The sequence below is a fragment of the Marmota marmota genome, unplaced genomic scaffold, assembly GCF_001458135.2.
Source record: "Marmota marmota marmota unplaced genomic scaffold, marMar, whole genome shotgun sequence".
Classification (NCBI taxonomy): domain Eukaryota; kingdom Metazoa; phylum Chordata; class Mammalia; order Rodentia; family Sciuridae; genus Marmota; species Marmota marmota.
In genome coordinates this window covers 21,153,821-21,176,036 of record NW_026000185.1, presented here as the reverse complement: position 1 = coordinate 21,176,036, position 22,216 = coordinate 21,153,821, and the positions used below count along the sequence as shown (strand labels likewise).

General features: G+C 46.8%; 2 protein-coding genes across 3 annotated transcripts in view; both read right to left on the bottom strand.

Annotated features, from left to right (window-relative positions):
* Positions 1-217: 217 nt before the first annotated feature.
* On the bottom strand, positions 218-4,036 carry Tmem265 (transmembrane protein 265). The gene is given in 4 exon segments (XM_048789807.1): positions 218-571; positions 574-691; positions 2,184-2,354; positions 3,599-4,036. Coding segments are annotated over 3 exon segments (327 nt in total). The 5' UTR covers positions 2,352-2,354; positions 3,599-4,036; the 3' UTR covers positions 218-530.
* Positions 4,037-4,187: 151 nt separating this feature from the next.
* Positions 4,188-22,216, bottom strand: part of LOC107146956 (Snf2 related CREBBP activator protein) — a 35,338-nt gene continuing 17,309 nt past the window's right edge. The window contains exons 19-34 of one of the 2 annotated variants that reach the window (XM_015491307.2): positions 20,841-21,010; positions 20,192-20,457; positions 19,690-19,977; positions 18,959-19,123; positions 18,506-18,691; positions 18,023-18,289; positions 16,241-17,724; positions 13,513-13,778; positions 13,190-13,392; positions 11,082-11,251; positions 10,730-10,926; positions 10,523-10,637; positions 10,197-10,316; positions 7,652-7,846; positions 7,416-7,499; positions 4,188-7,318 (exon numbers count right to left, since the gene is read on the bottom strand). In XM_015491307.2, coding sequence (XP_015346793.1) covers positions 4,604-7,318; positions 7,416-7,499; positions 7,652-7,846; positions 10,197-10,316; positions 10,523-10,637; positions 10,730-10,926; positions 11,082-11,251; positions 13,190-13,392; positions 13,513-13,778; positions 16,241-17,724; positions 18,023-18,289; positions 18,506-18,691; positions 18,959-19,123; positions 19,690-19,977; positions 20,192-20,457; positions 20,841-21,010 — 6,891 coding nt within the window. In that variant the 3' untranslated portion in view covers positions 4,188-4,603. The remainder of the gene's footprint in view (positions 7,319-7,415; positions 7,500-7,651; positions 7,847-10,196; positions 10,317-10,522; positions 10,638-10,729; positions 10,927-11,081; positions 11,252-13,189; positions 13,393-13,512; positions 13,779-16,240; positions 17,725-18,022; positions 18,290-18,505; positions 18,692-18,958; positions 19,124-19,689; positions 19,978-20,191; positions 20,458-20,840; positions 21,011-22,216) is intronic. The other variant, XM_048789795.1, reaches the window with a different exon arrangement.

Here is a 22,216-nt window from a genome sequence, read left to right as displayed (position 1 = left end):
TACCCTTCCTCTCTGGCCTCAGGGTATCTGCTTATGTATAGGGAGAAGCGGAGGTTTTTCCACTAAGGGAAACTTCTGAAGAAAAAAATAATTTCCTTCTCTTGGAGCTCCTAGGTAGGCCAGAGGCAATGCAGCCTTCTGCCATTAGTCAGATGTCCAGTTTGGCTCTCAACAATGGCCCCAGGGAAAGCAGGGAAAGAACAATTAGACAGGAACATTTTACCACCAAAAAAGATTTTTATTACAAAACAAATTCTAATAAAATCAGGCCTGGTCTTCAACCCCTCCTCTGGGTAGAGGCCCTGGGATGGAGCAGGGTAGGGAGATAGAAGGTGGAGGGCACTGAAAGAACAGAGCAGGCTGACCTCCCTTCATCAGTCTCAGCTGCTGCTCTCCTTTTATAAAGGGCTAAAAGAGCTCTTCCAAAGGCCCTTGGGAGAGACACCATCCTTCCTGCCAGGAAGGACCACTGCTGTCACCAAACTGTTGGATCCAGGTCTCAGCTGACTCTTAGCAGAGGCCACCCAGGGTCACTCAGCCTGAGCGATGGCGTAGGAGAGCAGCCATAGCGCAGGGGGGCCAGAATAAGGACAGCAAGCCAGACAGCAAAGCTGGCCAGGATGAGCCTCCGGGCCCGGGCCCCCCAGTGTACTGCCTCCTCGGACCGGCCTGCCTTATGCCGCTCTTCTGCCTGTGGGGGCAGGTTCTTGGTTAGGTTCTCCCCCTGTTTCTGCCCAAAATGGCCCATTGCCCCATTCCACTCCCCCATCATAATAGCTCAAAGCCTCACACCCAAATATTTCATTTTCCTCTACAAAATAGGGTACCCATCTTTTCAAGGTGGCCATTGTTAGCTCTCTAAATCACACATGGAAAAAGTACTTTTTTTTTTTTTTTTGGTACTGGGGATTGAACCTAGGGGTGCTTTACCACTGAGATACATCACCAGTACTTTTATAAATTTCAAGACAGGGTCTTAAATTGCCAAGGCTAGCCTCAAACTTTCGATCCTCCTGCCTCAGCCTCCAGAGTAGCTGAGATTATAGGTGTGAGCCTCTGCACCTGCCAGGAAAAGCACTTTTTAATCCTTTCATTTCTTATTCTTTTCTATTCATCTCAGATTCATTCAGAATTTGGAATTCTTGACTTTTTACTCATGTCCAGTCAAATTCCATTCTCATAGCCCAGTAGGCATCATCATTTTCACCATTAAGAATCCTTTTCATAAATTTGCTCTAATGAAAGTCAGAAATTCTTATGGTAATAAAAATACTGACCGTTAAAATACATTTAGGGATGAGAATATTCCAGCATGATATTTAGCCTGAGTAGTAGCCTTTCAAAAGGTACATGTATGGTCTGTAAGTGTAGCTCAATGGTAGAGCATTGCCTAGGACACATAAGACCCCAGGTGGTTCAATCCCCAGCACTGCAAAAAAAAAAAAAAAAAAGAAAAGAAAAAGAAAAAACAAATGGTACATCTGCAGGTGAGGCCCTCTCAAAGACCCCATTGTTTCTTCCAGACTCCTATAGATTGCTCTCATTATTGCTCAGCTGACCCTAGTCTTGCCCATTTCAATTTACCCTCTACATAGGCCTTCAGAACTGATTTTTCTGAAACACAAATAATACCAAGCCACTCTCCTCTGCAAAAATCTTTAAATGGCTCCCCAGTACTTTTGAAATTCTTAAACACAGAATCTGAGGCCCTCAGGAATGTGGATCCTCTGGCTTCCTCTCACTATTCCTCACTGGATCTGCCATGCCGAACAAACAGTCCAGGCCTTTGTACACACTACTGCCTTTACCTGGAGTGACCTTTCATTCTTATCCACTCATCCTTTAGGGTTACTTTCCTGTCACCTCCCCTAGGCAGCCTTACCTACTCTGACACAGACACACAAAAACACAGACCCCTTCTGGCTCCCAGAATATCCTGTGCTTCCTCTATTACAGTACTGATGAACTAAAGTCTATTAATAATTATCCATTTTCACTGCCATCTTTTCATTAGACTATGGGTCCTTTGACAACAGGAACCATATCTTATTCTGGCACTAACCCAAACCCAAGTACCAATAGATATTTAGTAACTGTTCAGCCAATACAGACAGGTCAAATTCACAAAACCATTCATTGCCTTATACCCACTCCCCTGCTCCCATAGGAATTGCTTTCCTCACCTTGATGGCAAACACAAGAGCCATGACTCCCAGGCAAGAGCAGCCACAGATAATGCTAGTAGCTGCCAAGTAGCGGAGGCGGAGCCAGCAGCAGCGGATGGGGGATGGAGAATGAGCAGCTCCCGTGTTGCTCACCATGATCTCCACTGCCTTCTCCTCGTCCTCCATCACCTGTGGGCGATACAGTCAAGGTACTTGTAAGCCCAACACATGAGCTCCTGGCCTGGCTTGCTCTGACTCCACCCCTCAGAGAATGCTGTCCTCATGGCCTAGCCCAACTCTCAGGAATGCTGCCCTACTGGGAAATTCCTCTAGTGACTCAGAATAGGAAAGTAAATGTGTGGCTAGAATCCTTTTCCTTCAGCTTAAGATTCTAAGTCTCTGAAGGGAATCAAGTGTGAACATATTACTGTTTTGACAAGTGGGGAGAAGCAAAATGACAAATGCATACCTAGAAGAAGAAACAAAATCTTGAAAGCTTAAGGCTAAGTGATTTAAAACTGTACTTCAAAGGGTTCTAAAGTCACCTGAAGTTCCCCAGAGGCTGCCTCTGAGTATTGAGAAACCAGAGAGCAGGACCCTAAGCTCTGTACTCCACTTCAAGCAAGCTGCAATTTCACATGAAAAAAAAAAAAAATTCTGGCTGGTTCTGGTCATACACACTTGTAATCCTAGTTATTCCAGAGACTGGGACAAGAGGATCACAAATTTGAGGCAGTCTGGGAAAATCAAACTCTGTCTCAAAATAAAAAGACTGAAAAACGGGGGTGTGGGGGGGTCTGGGGATGTAGCTCAGTGGTGATGTGCTTACTTAGCATGTGCTGCGCCCTAGTCCAATCCCCAGTACCAAAAAACAAAGCAAAACAAAACAAATACCACCTCACATCTGGGAATGGAAAAGGAAAAATTCACATTCCCCCCCCCACACACACAGCTGAAGAAACTTAAGACCTTATTCCCCCAAATTGGGGCCTCCTTTTCTATGCCTCCTTGCCACCTCCTCTCTCCATTTTAACCCAAACCACACAACACAATCAGATTAACAGAGTCCAAATGACCTCATTATCCATACAGAAACCTGCATAATGATGACCTACTTACTCATTTCTCACCTCCCTATTTCTCAGGCCCTCAAAGCTCCAGCATCAACCACTTTTCCACCCTAATGTTCAATCATTCCCCTTTAGATGGGACAAAATGAAACCACCTACAGTTCCACATAGTAACAAGACAAAAGGGTGAAAAAGGCAAGACAAGTAGAGAGCAATAAAATGATATGTCACAAAGCTGCAGGGGAATAGGTACTGAAGAAAAGTCAGATGAGGAAAACACAGATGCCAAGTCAGCAGCGGGAGAAGAACCCAAGGGGCCAAGGTGTCCAGATCAGAAATGTAAACATGAACAGGGGCTCTTACCTGGCTATAAGTCTTGAGGGACTGTGAGTTTCGGCTCCTGCCTCAGGTTTGATTTGGCTTGGGCGGTAGAGCTGACTCAGGGCTCCAAGCCAAGCCCAGGGGTGGGGTAGGGTGGCCAGCCACCATCTGAATAGCCCCAGGAGCTGAGAAGGGGGTGTGGCTGACTCAAACCAGTTTGGCTAGGAGGAGAGGAGGAGAGGGCCAGGGGTGAAGCAAGTGGAAGTAGGATACCTGCTTTTTTGTGAAAGGAAAGGAAGCACCTAAGCAAGAGGGTTAAAAGAAGGGAAAAGGTGAGGCATTGGAGAAAGCTGAGGGAAAGGCCAAGAGCCAAGGGGACAGAAGGGAGAGGAGAGAGGAAGTGTGTCTGAGTGACTTAAACTGAGATATTTTTTGGAAACACACCCTGCCAAATCAGATTTGCTTATCTTTCCTCCTCTTGAGGGTGTTTTCTGCCTTAAAGATATACAATCCTGGTTTAGAGATCAGTTAAATATGAGGGTCTTCCCAAGAGCAAGAGTAGAAAAAATGATGCCCAAGTTCCCACCCAACCCTCCACCAGACCAGAAAATCAGAAGCCTCCTTACGCGGATGCTCGTACAGAAACTAAGTTTATTATTTTTTTCTTCTTAAAAAAAAAAAAAAGAAAAAAAAAGAAAAAAGAAAAAAAAAAACTCATTGTAGAGAAGCCCCATCCCCCTTCCCCTAAGGGTGTGGGGCTGTGAAGATAGCTGGGGAATCAAGTACAAGGGGGTGGGGACAGACTATCTTGCCACCCTTAACACTGCCCAGCCATGTGGGGTGGAAGGGAAGGGGGATTGTGATGAGCCCCATTTCCATGACAACCAGTTGCCTACCCCCTACTTTGGTGGAAAGAAGGGAGAAGACCCTTACATCTCCCTGGAGGCTTTCCCCCTCAAAAGACTTCAAGTAGTGGTTAACAGAGTCAGGCCTGGTCATGGAGGGAGAGCAGCCATGGTGGAAAGCCTAGGTGGAGGGGCAGCCCGCTCACGTCTTGGCCTTTCGGCCTCTGTGACTAATGGTAGGGCCAGATAGGTGGGGAGGGGCACTGCTGCGCAGGATGCGCTGGTCCCCTTGGTTGGTGGTCCCAACAAGCCTGCGGGGGCCAGGCCGGCGCCGTGGGGTCCCATCCCCTTCTTCCTCCTCACCTGAGGCTTCAGCCTCAGACTCCTCTACTGAACCCTCAGGCCCCAGGGGACTTGGAGGCTGTAGACGGCTCCGCTTTGCCAGCCCAGGACCCCCACCAATTGGGGCCCCCGCCCGTTTGCGAGGCACCTTCTCAGTCTCTAGTGGGGGAACTAGAGACCCTGGACGCAGCCGGGTTGAGCGCAGTTTTGGGGCTAATGAAACCACAGGAGGTGTCAATTCTAATCCGCCTGGCCCACTATCTACTAAATCCAGGTCATCCTGAATTACAGCCACCACCATGGACCCTTCACTTTTCCGTCCCCGCGTTCCCTCAGCTTCCAGCCGCAGGCGGGCCAGGCGGGTAAGGGGGCGGCTTCCATCCTCATCAGAAGAACTACCCTCACTCTCCCCGAGGCCCTGGGCTTGCCGACGCCTCCCTAATCCACAGCTCTCAAGGACAGAAGAGCTGTCACGGTCCAAAACAGGAAGTTGGCTGGGCCGAGGTGATGGTGGATTCTTGGGAGGTCGGCCCCGCTTTCGCTTGGGTGGGGATGTTGAAATGGTGACGGTGGTGACAGTGTTGGCGACAGTAGCAGTGGGACAGGATAAAAGTGGTAGGGGTGGTGGCAATGGTGGTGGTAGTGGGAGTGGCTGTGTCCGGCTCTCTAAATTGCCATCCCCTGGAGAGGACATAGTCCCAGGGATGGGCAAATCCCGTGCCTTAGGGGGCCGCCCACGCCTTCTTTTCTCCACAGGTGACAGGATGATGGGCTCTGGTCTGTGAATTGGTGGGGGTCCAAGAGGCTGGGGCCCAGGAATAAGCTGAGGCTCCAAGACAGGCTCCGCAACAATTAAGGTCTCAGCTCCAGGAACTGGGTCAGCCCCATTGGTTGTTCCCTTAGAGGTGGATGAGGGTGCCTCCTCCACCCCTCTCCCGGCATCTGCTGGAGACCTGTTCTTCTTGGGGGGCCTTCCCCTCCGACGTTTCACAGCAGGTGGAGTGATAGCAAGCAGTGCCCCTTCTCCATTCTCTGGGCTGCCCCCACCAGTCATTCCCAGCTCAATGTGACGACGAGCTATGAAGGGTGGCTGGGTTGGTGTAGGCAGTGAGGATGAGGGAGCAGCTTCACAGGGCCCACTGGTGGGAGGTGAGGATTCTGGCCCTGACAAGCTGCGGGTAGATGGGCTTCCTGGGCTGGCACTAGTCTCAGAGACCCCAGGTATTAGGGTGCTGGCAGTTCCCCGCTGCTGTCGCCTTCGCCTCACAAGTTCCTTTTCTTCCACCACAGTTATTAGCCGTCCTGGAAGCTTGCGAAGCACTTTGGGGCCTGGAGGTTGCCCTGAACGACCAGCCCCCTGACCCCTAATTTCTACATCAGCACTGGTGCGACGACGAGGGGGCCGGGCAGGTGAAGGACCCTCAGGAGAGGAGGTGGCTGAAGATGAGGTTGATGGGGCTGTGACCTCAGGTGCAGCAAGTTCTTGTGGCTTCTCTGGGCTTGAGGTTGGGGTCTGAACTTCTTCTACCAGCTCTTCCAAGTTCCTGTCAGCCTCCAGTGGCTCCTGAAGTGGCTCATCAGATGTTGCTGAAGGTGGGAGCTCCAGCCCATTGCTCTCTCTCAGACCCGAGGGCAACTCCTCACCATCAGGCAGCACTGTAAGGATGGTCCCCTCAGCAGAAGATGGTACCCCCTGCTCTTGACCATTGGGGATGCCGTCAGCCTCCAAGGTTGGGCTAGGTGCAGAAGGGATGAGAGGAAGGTTCTTCTCAGATACGGGCATGATCTCAACAGAAATTGGCAACAGATCCTTAGGGGGTACAAGAGGAAGTGGGGAGGTCTCAGAACTGGTCATGCCAGCCAGCTCCAGGGACTCCGTAGATGCTAATGCTTGTACACGGAGTTCTGCCTCAGGCCCCAAGCCCAAAGAGAGGTTGGTGACCGGGGAAGAGATGGGCACAGAAGGTGAACCAAGCAGGAGAGGAGAGGAAGGAGTTAAGAGAGAGGTTTGGGTGGGTGGTGGGGTATGAGGTGGTGGAGAGGTGCAAGCAGGAGGAGGGGTACAGGCAGGGGAACAAGAGGGAGGAATCTGTGGAGGAGTTGGGGGAGAAGGCATGATATGGACAGGAAGAATGGCTATTGGATTAGGGGCTGAAATGGGTACTGGGGCAAGGACTGGGGCAGGGACTGGGGCAGGGACTGGGGCAGGGACTGGGGCAGGAATTGCAGCAGGAGCTGAAGCTGGAGCAGGTCGAGGCCTAGGTGCTGGCCTGGGAACTCGCTCCCTGGCAGGGCTGCAGCGGGGGGGTGTGGAGGTAATTCGGGTATGATGGGTGGATGTGACAGGAGTGTGGTTTGCCCCTTGAGTCTCAGCCCGAGCTCCTCGAAGACGCTCACTGACACGAGTCCCTGGCCTCTCAGGGGCCTTGACCTTCTTACTGCGCCGGTGGCTGCCTCCACCAGTCCCACAGGAAATCTCATCCCCAGCCCCTGGCCCCTCCTCCTCTTCTTGGGGTAGGCGAAACACCTCTTCCTTGGCTTGGTCCAGGTCTTTGCGGGCAGCTTCCACTTGTTCCTACCAACAACAGAACCCAAGGGGGGTCAGCAGGAGGCAAGTAGAGCAAGGAATATATAGAAATCAGCAGGAAGTCTCAGCCCCCAGAGATACTTACTTCTGCCTGCTTAAGCTCCTCTCGGCTCACTTCCTCAAGTGAGGCCTCCAGAAATTTCATGGCATAACGCTCAATGGGGGTCAGCTGCAGGGAAGAGCAGAAGTGATGAACATAGGACCTGGGCTCTTGCACCCTTGTCTATTATCTTCAGGGAAGACAGATAAAAGGGTCCTGAGTCCAGGGGGGAAAGTTACGAAGGATGAAGGCAAGAACTAATGGGTCTGTTCAACACTGACCTGTTCTACAAGGGCAGCAATCTCCTGCTCAGCCCTGGACATCTCCTCATCCTCAGCCCCAGGCCGACCAGCCTCCTCTCCCTCACCAGCAAGAAAACCATCATTCTCATTAAATTCTGCAAGTTCAGCCACTTGTTCAGCCTTGGCCTGGGTGGCAGCACGGATATCCTCTTCATCCTCAGCCCGACACAATGCCTTTAAAGAGTGTACAGAGGAAAAATAAAAATAAAAAACATTAAGACTTAAAGAAGCTTACACCCTAGGAATTAACTGTGGCAAAAATCTGAGGCCAGGTTTACATAAAACAAGGTTCACAAAAGAATTCAACCATCTAGGACCACAAGAGTTACCAAAGCAACTCAATGGTTCATTTAAGATGGAATAGATTTTACTAGCTCTTCCACTAGGGAAAACTATTTTGGGGAGACTCTTAACTCTACTTTGTTTCCTTAGGTGTCAGCTTCAAAGTTGCCTAATCAAAGACAAACAAGTAGTCACAGAAAGATCTAAACAGCATTTTTACCCCCCTTTGATACTAGGGATTGAACCCAGGGTCACTTAACCATTGAGCCACACATCTCCAGCCTTTTTCTATATTTCATTCAGAGACAGAATCTTACTGGATTGCTTAAGGCCTCACTAAATTGCTGAAGCTGGCTTTGAACTCGTGATCTTCCTGCCTCAGCCTTGTGAGCCACTGGGATTACTGGTGTGCACCACTGTGCCTGGCTTGAACAGCACTTTATGTGTGTGTATGTGGAGGGGTACTGGGATTGAACAGCCAGCCTTTTTTCTTTTTTTGGTACCAGGTATTGAACTCGGGCACTTGACCACTGAGCCACATCCCCAGCCTTATTTTTTTATTTAGAGACAGGGTCTCACTGAGTTGCTTAATGCCTCCCCATTACAAAGGATGGCTTTGAATTCATGATCCTCCTGCTTTAGACTCTGGAGCTGTTGGGATTACAGGCATGCACCATTGGGCCTGGCCCTTTTTTAAAATTTTAAGACAGAGTCTCACTAAATTGCCCAGGCTCAACCCTCTGCTTCAGTCCCCATAGCCATTAAGATTACAGGCATATGCCACCATGCCTGGCCAAACTCATAATTTTTTTTTTTGCACTGGGATGCCTCAGGACAATATACTAAGCATATCTTTCCTTGCAATGAATATCTAAGGAAACCACTCCAAAAACCTCTGAGAGAATGAGCCCAGAGCATAGCCAGCAATGAAGGGAAGACACTTGGTAGGGAAAAAAACACCTCCATAATGTTTTATATCTGTAATTCTTTAAATACTTATCTACATCTGGAGAGCTTTGAAAAACTAAAATGCTCAGATGCAACATCGTTAAGTTTTCAATTTAGTAAATTTTGAGTTAGGGCCCAGGAATAATTTTTTAATTTTGGCAGTGCTGGGGATTGAACCCACAGCTAGGCCAAGTACTCTACCAATGAGCTACATCCCTAGCCCTCAAAAGCCTTCCCAGCCACATGCAATGGTGCACACTTATTAATTCCAGACACTCAGGAAGCTAAGACAGGAGGATCAGAAGCTTGATACCAGCCTGGCAACTTAGTGTGAACCTGTTTCAAAATTAAAAAAAAGGGTTGGGGATGGGGCTCAGTGGTACAGCATTTGCCTAGCATGTGTGAGCCACTGGGTTCGATTCTCAGTACCAAATAAAAATAAATTAAAATAAATTAAAGATCCATTGATAACTAAAAATATATTTTTTTTAAAAAAGGGGGTAGGGTGGGGGATGTAATCCAATGGTATAGTGCTCTATACTATTTTTTTTTCCTTTTTTGGGTACCAGGGATTGAACTCAGGGGCACTTAACCACCAGCCACATCCCCAGTCCTATTTTGCATTTTACTTAGAGACAGGGTTTCACTGAGTTGTTTAGTGCCTCGCTTTTGCTGAGGCTGCCTTTGAACTCATGATCCTCAGACCTCAGCCTCCAGAGCCACAGGGATTATAGGTGTGCATTGCCACACCCAGCCAGATAAGAATGTTATTTAAAAAACAAAAAAACCTTTCTAAGAGACTCTGTTGTGCTTCAATGCTTAGAAAACAGAGTTTTGCATCATATACAAGGTACTTCTTACATGCACTACATCACTCAATCCTAAAAGTTACTATTTCCTTCCCATTCACACTAGGTAGAAAGTAAGGCTCAAAAGAGTAATTTGTGATTTGGCTTAATAAATGCAATTAATAAGCACTACCATTGAAGCAGGAAGATAGCTTGAGCCCAAAGTTTAAGAACAGCTTGGGAAACACAGCAAGACTCCTATTTCAAAAATAAAAAAAGTGACAGCATTGCTGGAACACAAACCTAGGACTCAGAACTACAAATCCTGTTTTTCTTTTTTTTCCTTATCAGATAATGTGAACTTAATTAACTTAAAACTATCAAAGGCTGACTATAGTCTGGAAAGCAACAGAAACAATTCTTTCCCCCAAAGTCAACATACTTATAAAAGACAAGTTATACTTCAAGCCATAGCTCTATTTTAGGATTGCCCACTCTTTTTTCACCTGCTCCAGAATATGGGTTTGCTTGCTGGCCACAGTCTCCTCTTCCTCCTCGGGGGCAGAGGATACAGATGAGCCAGATGGCTCCTCTAGAGGCATATCAAACAGCTCTCGGATGGTCTGCTATTGGACAGAAGGAAAAGTGTCAGCCAAGAGAATGCTAGTCCTAGGTCTACAACTGAGAGGCTGATAGCTCCCCAAAATATCAGAGGTGCCACTAGGTGAAAAGTAGTCTGTGAAGACCAAAGCAGCAGCTCTTTAATAAGCAGGAGGAGTTCCTACTGGCAGAGCAATTTCTTCTGCTTATGCCGAAAGATCTTACTCTGTACCTGTTTAAAATAGGCTGTTGTGAAGTTGCCTCCCTCAATGGCCATGTCTCCCAACATTCTCTTCTGATTTGCCTTTTTTAGGATGTTTTCTTCCACTGTCCGTTCACTGATAAGTCTAGGAGATGGAGGCCAGGTATAAACAGCCAAATATATCAAAGTAACCCTCTCTCAGAAAAAAAAGTAAAGTAAGAGAAGACTAGGTAATACCTATAGATGTGGACATCTCGAGTCTGGCCAATCCGATGACAACGATCCTGGGCCTGAGCATCCATGGTGGGATTCCAGTCGCTGTCATAAAAAACAACAGTGTCTGCTCCTGTCAGGTTCACGCCCACACCCCCACTTCGAGTCGAAAGGATGAAGCAGAATATGCGTTTGTCTGCATTGAACCGTTCCATCAAGGCCTAGAGGGAAAGGAGAAAAAGATGGTATTGGGAAACTTATCTCCCCCAAAATCTCTAAGGTTTAGGAGGGCCCCTTCTAGAAGCCCAAGGCTTAGGAAAAAGAGACAGATGCTGAAGAGCCTGAGCCTCTAAAAGACTACAGATGCCTGGGTTACCTGTCTCTGTTCAACTCTAGTAGACCCATCCAGACGCAAGTAGAGGTGGCCATGGTAGGTGAGAAACTGCTCTAAAACATCCAGCATTCGGGTCATCTGGGTGAAGATGAGTACCCGGTGGCCCTCTGCCTTGAGCTGCCGCAACAGTGCTGCCAAGGTTTGCAACTTTCCTGAAGAAATATGAAGGGTTACAAGGAACTAGCTACAAGCTAGAATGGCAGAATACTCAAGGCTGTGGTTAAGAGGTAATCAAGGGTAGCCAGGTATGGTGGCATATGTCACCAGCTCAGGAGGAGGTACTAAGCCACCAACTACTCAGCCATATTCCCAGGCCTTTTTTTATATTTAGAGGCAGGGTCTTGCTGAGTTGCTAAAGCTGGCTTTGAACTCCCCATTCCTCCTGCCTCAGCCTCCCGAGCTGCTGGGATTACAAGCATGTGTCATTGCACCTGGCCAGTTTTACCACTTTTAACAAAGGGCTTCAATTCATCTCTCTGGTTTCAAATGTTTAAAATGTGTTTAGGAAAATATTTATTGAGCTGGGCACAGTGGCACATGCCTGTAATATCAGCAGCTCAAGGCTAAGGCAAGAGGATCACAAGGTCAAAGTCAGCCTCAACAACTTAGCAAGGCCCTAGGCAACTTAGTGAGACCCTGACTCAAAAAAAAAAAAAAAAAAATTTAATACCTATTTTTTAATGTGGTGCTGAGGATTGAACCCAGGGCCTCACATGTGCTAGATGAGCACTCTACCACTGAGCTACAACCCAAGCCCAATAACATTTTTTTTCAAAAGTTAAAAAAAAAAAAAGACTGGGGATGTGGCTCAGTGGTTAAGCACCCAAGTTCAATCCCTGGTACTCCACCACCCCCCAAAAAAACATTTATTGCATATATACGAAGAAAAATTCTCGTTTTCTTACATTCTAAGATAAAGGAAATCTCCAAATATGTTCTTATAAAAATATCTCCAGATTTATGGCAGAAACTAATCACTATGGTTCAACAGCCATTTTTTGGAATAGAACCTGATAAACACTGTGGACACCTGGCAGAGATTCTTTGATCCCAGGGGTTGCAAGCCCCAATCCAACCACAGAAAATAAATCATGATTGGTCTAAATAAACCATGGTTGTTCTTTGCTGTTCACCTTTGTCAGTGATTGCCCTGTTCACGTGGCTCAGTATGAACCATGTGTTATGAAGTAAAGTCACCTGACAGGGCCTTCCCCCTACTCCAAAAAAAACCCGACTCACTAGAAATAAGTGTTTTTACTTCAAACCCTTAATTTCTGTTTAGAGGACTGCTAAGCTACCTGGAGCAATAAAAGTCATCTCAATAACTTGAAGAAACAAGCAGAATAAAAAGATAAAAACCAAGGATAGTAGGCAAGGTAGAAAGATTAAAAGGTCCTAGGATCAGTGAAGATAGTAAGCTGCTGAACCAAAAACACACCAACATTTCTCATTAAACAGTAAATGCTCCTGTGGTTTAATTCACTCTTAGTTGATTTTTACTTGCAGTCAAATGCATTCTATCCAATACAAAGGTCCTTTCCTCTTCTCAAATCAAAATGAATTGTTATTTTTTATTTTGGTACTAGGAATTAAACCCAGGAGCACTGAGCTATATCCCCAATTCTTATTTTTGAGACAGGGTCTCACTAAGTTGCTAAGGCTGGCCTCAAACTTGTGATTCTCCTGCTTTAGTTTTCCCAAGTTGATGGATTATAGGTGTATGCCAACCATACCTGGCAAATTATTTACCACCAAATACCTTTTCCCCATAAATTTAAAAACTATGCTATGTAGACTCACTCAATATTGGGTCCCAAATAATATGATAAATGTTCACAAAACAATCACTGTGAGCATAAATGAAATAGCAGCACATACTTTCAAGGAAGTTAAATTCATGAATGCCATAAATCCATCAAAGAGCCTACAATTCTCCATTTTGCTTATAAGCATAATCTAAAAAACTGCCTATAATGTGTCAGGTTTTTCTGTATAATGTACAGAAATTCTGAGGGACATGTGTGGTAGTCCTCTGATGTAACAGTACTGCTATAAGAGGTCAACGGTCCTGCACTAGCCAATGAACTCACCGCAATCATACTGGATGAGTCTCAAGTCAGGGAACTGGGTGCGCATGTTACATACAATACGGTGCAAAGGACGAGCCCGGGGCAGGAGCTCACAGGCCAATTGCTCCTGGAAGGCTGCCTGCCGAGGAGCCAGCCAAGGAGGTGGGTGGCAGGCATGCAGGGAAGGGGGAGGTGCCTCCACAGGAGGCATGACAAAGATGAACCTGTGAAAAGGAAGAAGGCAAGCAGTGTAAAAAATGGGACTCTGAAAAATCCCAGAAGTCAGCACCTTCACCAGCCCTAACCTGTATATCCACTCCCCATTAGCACTTAGCCCTGCCAACCTCTCAATGATTTCTGACAGCTGGTCTAGTCGCTGCTGGGGAAACAGTACAGCCCGGTGGGCAGCCTCGGTATAAGTCCAAAAGGTGGGGTGGCTGGGGCCAGGAGAACGAGGGCCGATGGGGCTGGCAACAGGTTGGGGCAGGGTACAGAAATCCAGGACTTCAGTCCCATACACAGGTGCCAGGGCCCCATGAGCCTCACTAAGTTGGAAAATCCGTTCCAGGCGTTCAGACCTCTGCCGCTTCCGCTTTTCCTCCAGAGACTCCTAGGGATGGGAACAAAACCGAGAAAGTAATCAGTATCCTCAAGAGTTCATTAAAAAAAAAAAATTACGGAAAACCTGATAGTTCTTCCCAAGTGGAAACAGAAACCATGAGATCCAAAGTTATACTATACTTTTTGAAGTTATCCAAGCTGTTAATGACAAGTATTCCTTTCTTAATGTTACATAAAATAAATCTCTCTCTACAAAAGATAACTCATCTTCCCTTGTATGCTACCAAAGCAGAATGCCTGAATATTCAAAATTAAGATCTGAATATCCAACAGATTGTAACACGGATGATTTGTGAGAACTTTCCCATGTAACACTGAACTCAATTCATCTTCTTATGGGTCCAAAACATTAGAAGGCTTCCTTGGGCTGGGGGTGTGGCTCAGTAGTGAAACACCTGCTTAGCATGTTCAATCCCAACACTGAAAAAATAATAATAATAAAAAATGCCTTGGGCTGGGGATATAGCCCAGTCCTCACATGCACATGGCCCTGGGTTCAATCCCCAGCACCATAAAAAAAAAAAGAAGCCTTCTTCAAATCACTGACCCAGAAACAAACAGGTTAATCAAATCCACAGCAGATTTTTGCCAAGAACCAGAATGAAATGGGGTAGGATAGAAACTGCTAACCATATATTCAGGAGAGGAAAAAAGGCATCCCAACAGTCACAAGACCTGTATGACTTTGATTCAATTTTTTTTCATCTCTGTGGCTTCCAGTTTCACAGTCTATAAAACCACCTTAATTCTCCTTTGTAAAAGCACTTACCATGCTTGTAGTTTTACATTTGCATAATTAATGTCTTCATTGAAACTATCAAGATCCACATAAAATGAACAGTATCTGTTCTTGAAAAAGCAGTGCAGTGCCCCAAATATTTCTTTCTGACTGTTATCTTAAGCTTTATTCCTTAGCTTGAGGTACTAAGTGAGGAATGAAAAATGTCCTAATAGAGGGAAAAACAGTAGCAAAAGAAAATATTTGCAAACCAGACATTTGAAAGGGGACTTGCAACCAGAATATTAAAAGAATTTTTACAACTCAATATTAAGTCAAATTCTCTATTTAAAAATGCCAAAAGATCTGAATAGGTATTTCTTCAAAGATACACAAATGGCCAAAAACCACATGAAAAGATGCTCAGCATTAGCCAACAGGGAAATGTAAATCAAAAACACAATGAGATTCCACTTCAAACCCACTAGGATGGCTGTAATTTAAAAAAAAAAAAAAAAAAAGTAAATGTTGGTGAAAATGTGGAGAAATTGAAACTCTCAGACAGCGGGTAAGAATATCAAACAGTGTAGCCACTTTGGCAATTCCTCAAAACAGTTAAACAGTTACCATATAACTAGCAATTCTTTTCCTTAATCTATATCTAAGAAAAACTAAAAACCTATGTTCATACAAAAACTTGTATATGAAATAGTCATAGAAGCATTATTTAAAACAGCAAAACAAATAATCTGAAGTCTCCATCAATTGATGAATGAATGCATAAAATGTAGTATATCCATACAAAGGGATATTATTCAACAATAAAAAGAAACAAAATACTAACATATGCAACAACACAGGTGACTCTCAAAAACATCATGCTAAGAGAAAGAAGTCATTTCAAAAGTGTATATATATGAGTCCAAAGGCAAACATAAAAAGAAATAATAAATCAATGGTTGTCTTGGGATTAGAGCAAGGGAGGGGTTGGGTGGCTAAGGGGTGCAAAATCTCTTTCTGAAGAACCATGGACCAGTCATAGAGTGCTTGTTTTGTTTTTGTGGTACTGGAGACTGAACCCAAGGCCTCATGCATGCTAGTCAAGTGTGCTACCACTGAGCTACATCCCCAGCCCTGGCAGAGGGTTTGCCTAACATGCATGAGGTAATCTTGGGTTTAACTCCCAGTACAGGAGGGAGTTTGGGGGGAAGTTACATTCAAAGAGCCAAGTGTGATAAATGTGCACCTGTAGTCCCAGTTACTAGGGAAACTGAGGAAGAGGGATCTCTTGAGACCAGGAGTTCAAGGCTAGCCTGTGCAATGCAGTGAGACCCTCCCACAAAAAAATAAAAATAAATAAAACACATTCAAAGGGTAGGGATATAGCTCAGTGGTACAGCACATGCTTAGCATGCATGAAGCCTTGGATTCAATCCCCAGCACCAAAAAGACAAAGAAAAAAAAATGAGCAAGCAACAACCAAACCTCTACCCCTTGGTCCTTACTCACCACTGAGAATGGTAGGACATGAATTAACATTCCCACTTTACAGATAAGGGTACAAACCCAAGAAAGAGTAGGGACTTGCCCAAATGTCACTCAAGCACTTGCTACATTAACACTAGGCTTTCTAATTTACCAGGTTAAAAGTGACATTATTCTGTTCTATCCAATTTACCAACACATCAAAGAAAACCAATTTTCTATGTGTTTATCTGGGAAAATAAACTTACCAGATAGAAAGGGGAACGAGGTGGTGGGGGGGGCTGACGTCGAGGTCGGGGGCCACTGAACGAGGTAGCAGTGGAGGGAGGACTGGGGGGACCAGAGCGCAATGTCAGTGTGTCAGGCTCATCCTTGGGAACAGGCAGCCGGTTTATCATGGTGACAGGCAAGGAAGCGGCACCAGATGCCGAAACCACAAGGGAAGATGCCTGGGAAGCTGGAGCCTGTGTTGAGGCTGGGGCCAGCGCCAGGGTCTGAGCTGCAGCCGGACCCAGGGTGGGCACAGGAACTGGGGCAGGGCTCAAAGTCAATGTCTGCACTGAAGCTGGGGCCAGGAGTGGAGCAGATGATGTTGCTGGAGCCAAAGTCAGCGTGTGGGCTGGGGCCAGGCCCATCGGAGAAGCTGGAGCCAGAGACAACGTCTGAGTTGAACCCAGTGGTGTTCCTGGTGCCAAAGGCAGTGTCTGGGCTGGAGTAGGTACCAGGGATGATGCTGGAGTCAATGATAATGTCTGGGCTGGAAAGGGCCCTTGAAGGTTCCCTGTTCCTAAAGAGTGTGTCTGAGATGGAGACGAGCCACCCAGAGTGGATGCTAAAGCTGGGGCTAGAGCCAGTGTCTGTGTAGAAGCCAGGCTTGAGAGAGGTGATGGAACGGGGGCTGGTACCATAGTTTGAGTTGATGATGAAGCCAACACAGAAGGTGGAGCTGGCACCAGTGAGGATGAGACTAATGGGGTTCCTGGCGTTGGTGTTGGAGCCATAACTGGAACTGGAGTCTGCGACGGAGCCAGGACCGGAGCAGTACCTGGTGATGGAGCCAGGACTGGAAGAGGAGCCAGAGAAGGAGCTGGAGGACCCAGGATTGCTGTCTGTGGAGCCACCATAGGAGCCAGAGTGGTGGCTAAAGCCTGAGATGCAGAAGGTGCTGGAGCCAGAAGGGAAGCCTGAGCAGGAGCTGGATTTGGCGCAGCCGAAAAGGGATTGGCCAGAGCTGAAGCTGGCACCAGGACAGGGGAACATGCTGGGGCCACGGATGAGTTTAACCCTGGAACATGTGAAGAGGTGGGAGCCAACAACAAAGGGTGACCAGGTGTCTGAGGTGGGGACAGGGCTGGAGTTGTAGCCAAACCTAGTGTCAAGGCTGATGCTGTTGGGGAAGCCCCAGCTGGTGCCAAAGAGGGAGGTCCAGGAGACACTGAAACAACGGGTGCCAGTGCTGGAGTCACATTGGTCAGGAGAGCTGGGCCTGAAGCCGAAACAGGCAAGGGGGCTGAAATGGGGATGGTTAGTGGAGTTGAGGCTGAGGTGGGAAGTGTGGTAGGAACAGAGATAGGGAGTGAAGATGACAGTGGAACTGAAACTGTAGAGGGCACAGGACTAGCTAGGGGAGAGGAATTGGGAATTGGCATTGGAGAAGAGGCTGGCCCAGGAAGTGAGGATGGCACATGGAGAGAAGAAGAGATGGTCATGGGAGCAGCTCCGGGTGCTGAAGCTGTGGAGACAGAGGACAAGTTAGCTCTAAAATTACTTTCCTGATTTCTTACCCCAAAACTTAACCTATTTCCCAGAAGGCCACCACTCCCACAACATAACACCAAAAGTTAAAAGAACAGGACAACTTTATTTCCTCTCCTTCAAAAGGCAATAAATTTATCTTGGAATTAAGTTAGGGCTTCGGCAGCCCACTCTGGAGCCCAGTGCAAATTAAGATAGCATGCTGATAACAAGGAGCTCTGTTGTGACCAAGAAACCTTCAATCTCCATTCCTAGCATCAGTAATCTGGACTCACCACTGACATCAGGCGAAGGACTGTGGACCAGCTTGAGAAGGGGCCTCACCAGAGTGGGCGCAGGTATGGGGGCCCGGGCAGTACCCAGGGTTGGTGTGGATAGCCGACCAGGGCTTAATGTGGGGCGTGGAGTCAATGCAGCTTGAAGCCCAGAACTCGAAGGCCTGGGTGCTGGTGCCAGTGGTGGAACAGGAGTCAGTCCATCCCTAGGGGCTTGTCTCACTACGATCTTCACCACGCCTGTGTTATTCACCATGGATGGTGGCACTGCAAGAGGAAGCTACATTGAGAGGAAGGTAGAAAAAAAACAAGAGACCCAAAGGATGGAAGAAGTCCCCAATAGGGGCAGGAGAGGGTGGCAGACAGATACTGAAGATGCTGGCAAGGGAAAACAACAAGGGAAGGCTGGACAGACAATAGCCCAGGACTCGTCTGGAAGGACCAAGGCCAGCAAGGGCTAAGTAAGAAGGCCAGGAGCCTCACCCTGGTTAGCAGCAAGCGGAAGGCTGAGGCCAGTGGGGGCAGGGGTGGTGCTGGGGGTCGAAGAAGGCAGCACAGAGACAGGGGTGGGGCCAGGGGTCGGGGCCACGGCCTGGATGAGGGCCACATGGGCAGGCTGGCTGATGAGGTGGTGCTGCCCCCCTGCTGACACCAAGTGCACCACATTCCCTGGGTTAAGGGAAAAGAGAAAGAGAGAGAAGCAGCTATCAGGAGGGCCGAGGCAAGAGCAAGAAAGGGAAAAAACAGGGAATTCTGTCTTTAGAAGGACCTTTTTCCTATTTTTAATCAAAAGACCCCTTTTCCAACCATTCCCCTTGGCCCCACCAACTAAAAGCTAGAAAAAGAAACATAAAGGCTGACATCTAAAAAGAGCCACAAAAACAAGGGACAGAGAAGAGAAGGAAAAGGGCAGGACAGGGGGTGGGTTTTACCTACTTTGCAGCGGGCGGGGCTGCCCCACAGCAAGCTGGCGCACCTGGGCACCAGTCAAAGTGAGCTTGTTGCCCTGGATTTGGAAGGTGAGAGGTTTGCTTCCCCCAGCACTTGCCACTGGACGTTGTGCCAGTGAAGCCAACTGCCCAATGCTGACAACTTCACCTGCTACAAATAGAGAAGGTCATATTGTTCACAGGGTTCACATTGTTCAACATCATTTCTCAGAACCCCCTGAAGCACATACAAAAATAAGTCTCTAATTTCTCCACAATTTACCATGTCCAAACAACCGAAGCCCCCACTTACAGCCTTTTGGTTTTTGAGGTACTGGTTCTTCCAATCCGACTTATTTGGTTAACAATTTTCTTTATATTCTCTAATGGCACACTATCAAGACTGAATTGATCATGTCCTTTTACCCTCAGTTTTTGTTGTTTTTTTGTATTTTGTTTTGCAGTACTGTGGATAAAAGGGCCTTGTGCCTTAGGCACACTAATCAAGACTATCAATGAACTATATTGCTAGCCCCACAAAACTTTATTGGTAGGCTTATCACTATTTACCTACCCATGGTCACCTCCCCGACCAGACTGTAAACTCCTTAAGGAGTCTTACTCATGATTTACGAGTGTCTGACAAAACACCTAACATATCTTTTATTCTCTCATTCCCTCAAATATAAATCTTCCTCCCATCTCAAGTCCCTCACCACCAGAGTCCTAGGAACTTACAGGGCAGACGGGCCTGCATATCAGGAGACAGGATCAGGCGCTGTGGTGCAGGATTTGGAGCTGGCACTGATGTGGTGGTAGCAGTCACCGTAGTGGTAGAGGTGGTTGTTGCAGCAGCAGGAGAGAAGGTATAGCCTGGCGGCACTGTAAGGGGCTTCAACAGGCTGGAGGAGCCTGGGGGTGGGACGGGGCTCAGACGAACTGGGGCAGGTGGGGCCGGCTTCAGGGACAGGGTTGGCGTGGGAGGCCGTGAGGTCCCACTCAGGACTCCCAAGGGGGATGGCAAAACTGTAGATACAAACCAAATACCTGTCAGAAATATCCTGGCTAAAGCCTTAGCCTCGTCCCAGAAGCCTCCATACTTCCCCTTTTAGCCTATGAAATACCACACCCACTTCTTCCCAACCAGGTCCTCAAACTCATTGCATTACTTCTTCCCTAGTCAGAACAATCTTCCTGAAGTACCATTCCACTCATAACCCTTGGCTCCCTTTCAACTCACCCTGGGGGAGAGGACCAGTGTTTGGCTGCAGGGGAGGCAAAAGAACAGGTCCAGGGGGTCGGGATGCAGGAACAAGCGGGGGTCCAGCAGGCGAGGCTGACATCATCAGTGGTGCTGGCAGTACTGGGGGGGTTGGGCCAGGGGGAGGCTGGGCTGAGAACTCAGGGCCTGGAGGGGGTCGGACTGGTACAGGGCCAAGGGGCGTCCGTGGGCTGTTCACCACCACCACCGTGCGGCCTTCTTGCTTGGGCACTGGCTGCAGCATCCTATGAGGAAAAATCAAGGGGGTGGGTAGAAGGGGGAAAAAGAAATAGCAAAAGAAAGGAAGAAAGATGAGGCAGAAAGATTATAAGAGCAAAGAGGGGAAAGAAAAAGAGACCCAAAGAAGAACAAGGGAAAGAAATCCAAAATGATCAGAAAGCAGCAAGCAAAGACAGAGGGCGAACAAAAATATCAGTGACAAACATAGGAACCACTCCCAGAACCCTCTTCTAGTTACTTTCTTTCCCAATCCCTCCATAATACTTTATTCTTTTCCCATATAAACATTCTAGCCTAGTCTCCAACACTTCTTTCTATCCCAAACCCCTCCAGCCAGATATAGTCACTTTTTCTAAGAACCCATCCCCTTATTCCTTAGTCCTGGTACCTGTTGACCTTCATCTTGACTGGCTTGGGCCGGGGAGGAGGGTCAGGAGCAGTGGCCACCTCTAGCAGTATTCGGCGAGAGAGGCGGTGCCGGGGCAGAAATGTATCAGCTTCATATCGAGAAACACGACCCTCCAGGCCAATAAGGTCAAACCGACCCATATCTATCCGCTGCCACAAAAAGGAACACAAAACATGGTGTCAAAGGGACCAATTTGGCCATGATTTCTTGGAAAAGACATCAAAAGCACATGCAACAAAAGAATAAACTGATAGGCTATATCAAAATGTAAAACTTTTGTGCGTTGGTAGATGGCATCAACAGAATGAAATAGCAACCCATGGACTGGAATGATATCTGCAAATCATAGACCCCAATTGAGTCATTTTCCAAAGAACACAAAGAATAATAACTTAACAACAACAACAAAACAAATAACCTGGTTTGAAAACAATCAGTAACAGTCCTGAACAGACATTTCTCCAAAGACGACATATAAATGGCCAATAAACACAAGAAGATACTGAACACCAATAATCATTAAGGAAATGTTAATAAAATGTTAATGAAATACTATTTCACGCACACTAACATAGTCATTATCAAAAAATATCCTTTGGGGCTGGGATTGTAGCTCAGTTGAAGAGTGCTTGCCCAGCATGTGTGAGACACTGGATTCGATCCTCAGCACCACATTAAAAATAAGTGAAATGGGGCTGGTATTGTGGCTCAACGGTAGAGTGCTTGCCTCACATGTGTGAGGCACTGGGTTCAATCCTCAGCACCACATAAAAAAAGTAAAATCAACAAAATAAAGGTATTTGTTAAAAAAAAAAAAAAAAAAAAAAGTGAAATGAGGTATTGTGTCCATAAATTAGAACTCTTTTTTTTTAATTGCAGGAATTGAACCCAGAGATACTTAACCACTGAGCCACATCTCCATCAGTTTGTTTTTTGTTGTTGTTGTTGCTGTTTGAAACAGGGTCTTGCTGAGTTGCTAAGAGCCTCACTAAATTGCTGAGGCCGGCTTTGAACTTGTGGTCCTCTTGCCTCAGCCTCCCAAGCCACTGGGATTACAGGCATGCGCCATAGAACTCTTGTACACCACTGGTGGGAATGTAAAATGTCCAGTTGCTATAAAAAAACAGTAAGGGAATTCCTCAATAAATAAATAAGTAAAATTTTTTAAAAATCAGAAATAGAATCACCATATGATATAGTAATTCTACTTTTGGTCATATGTTCTCAAAAAATTGAAAGCAGGGACGTGTGCACCTATAATCATAACAGCATTATTCACAAGTCAAAAGGTTCAAACAATCCAAGTGTTCATTAAGAAATAAACAGATAAACATGTAGTATAGTCACACAACGGA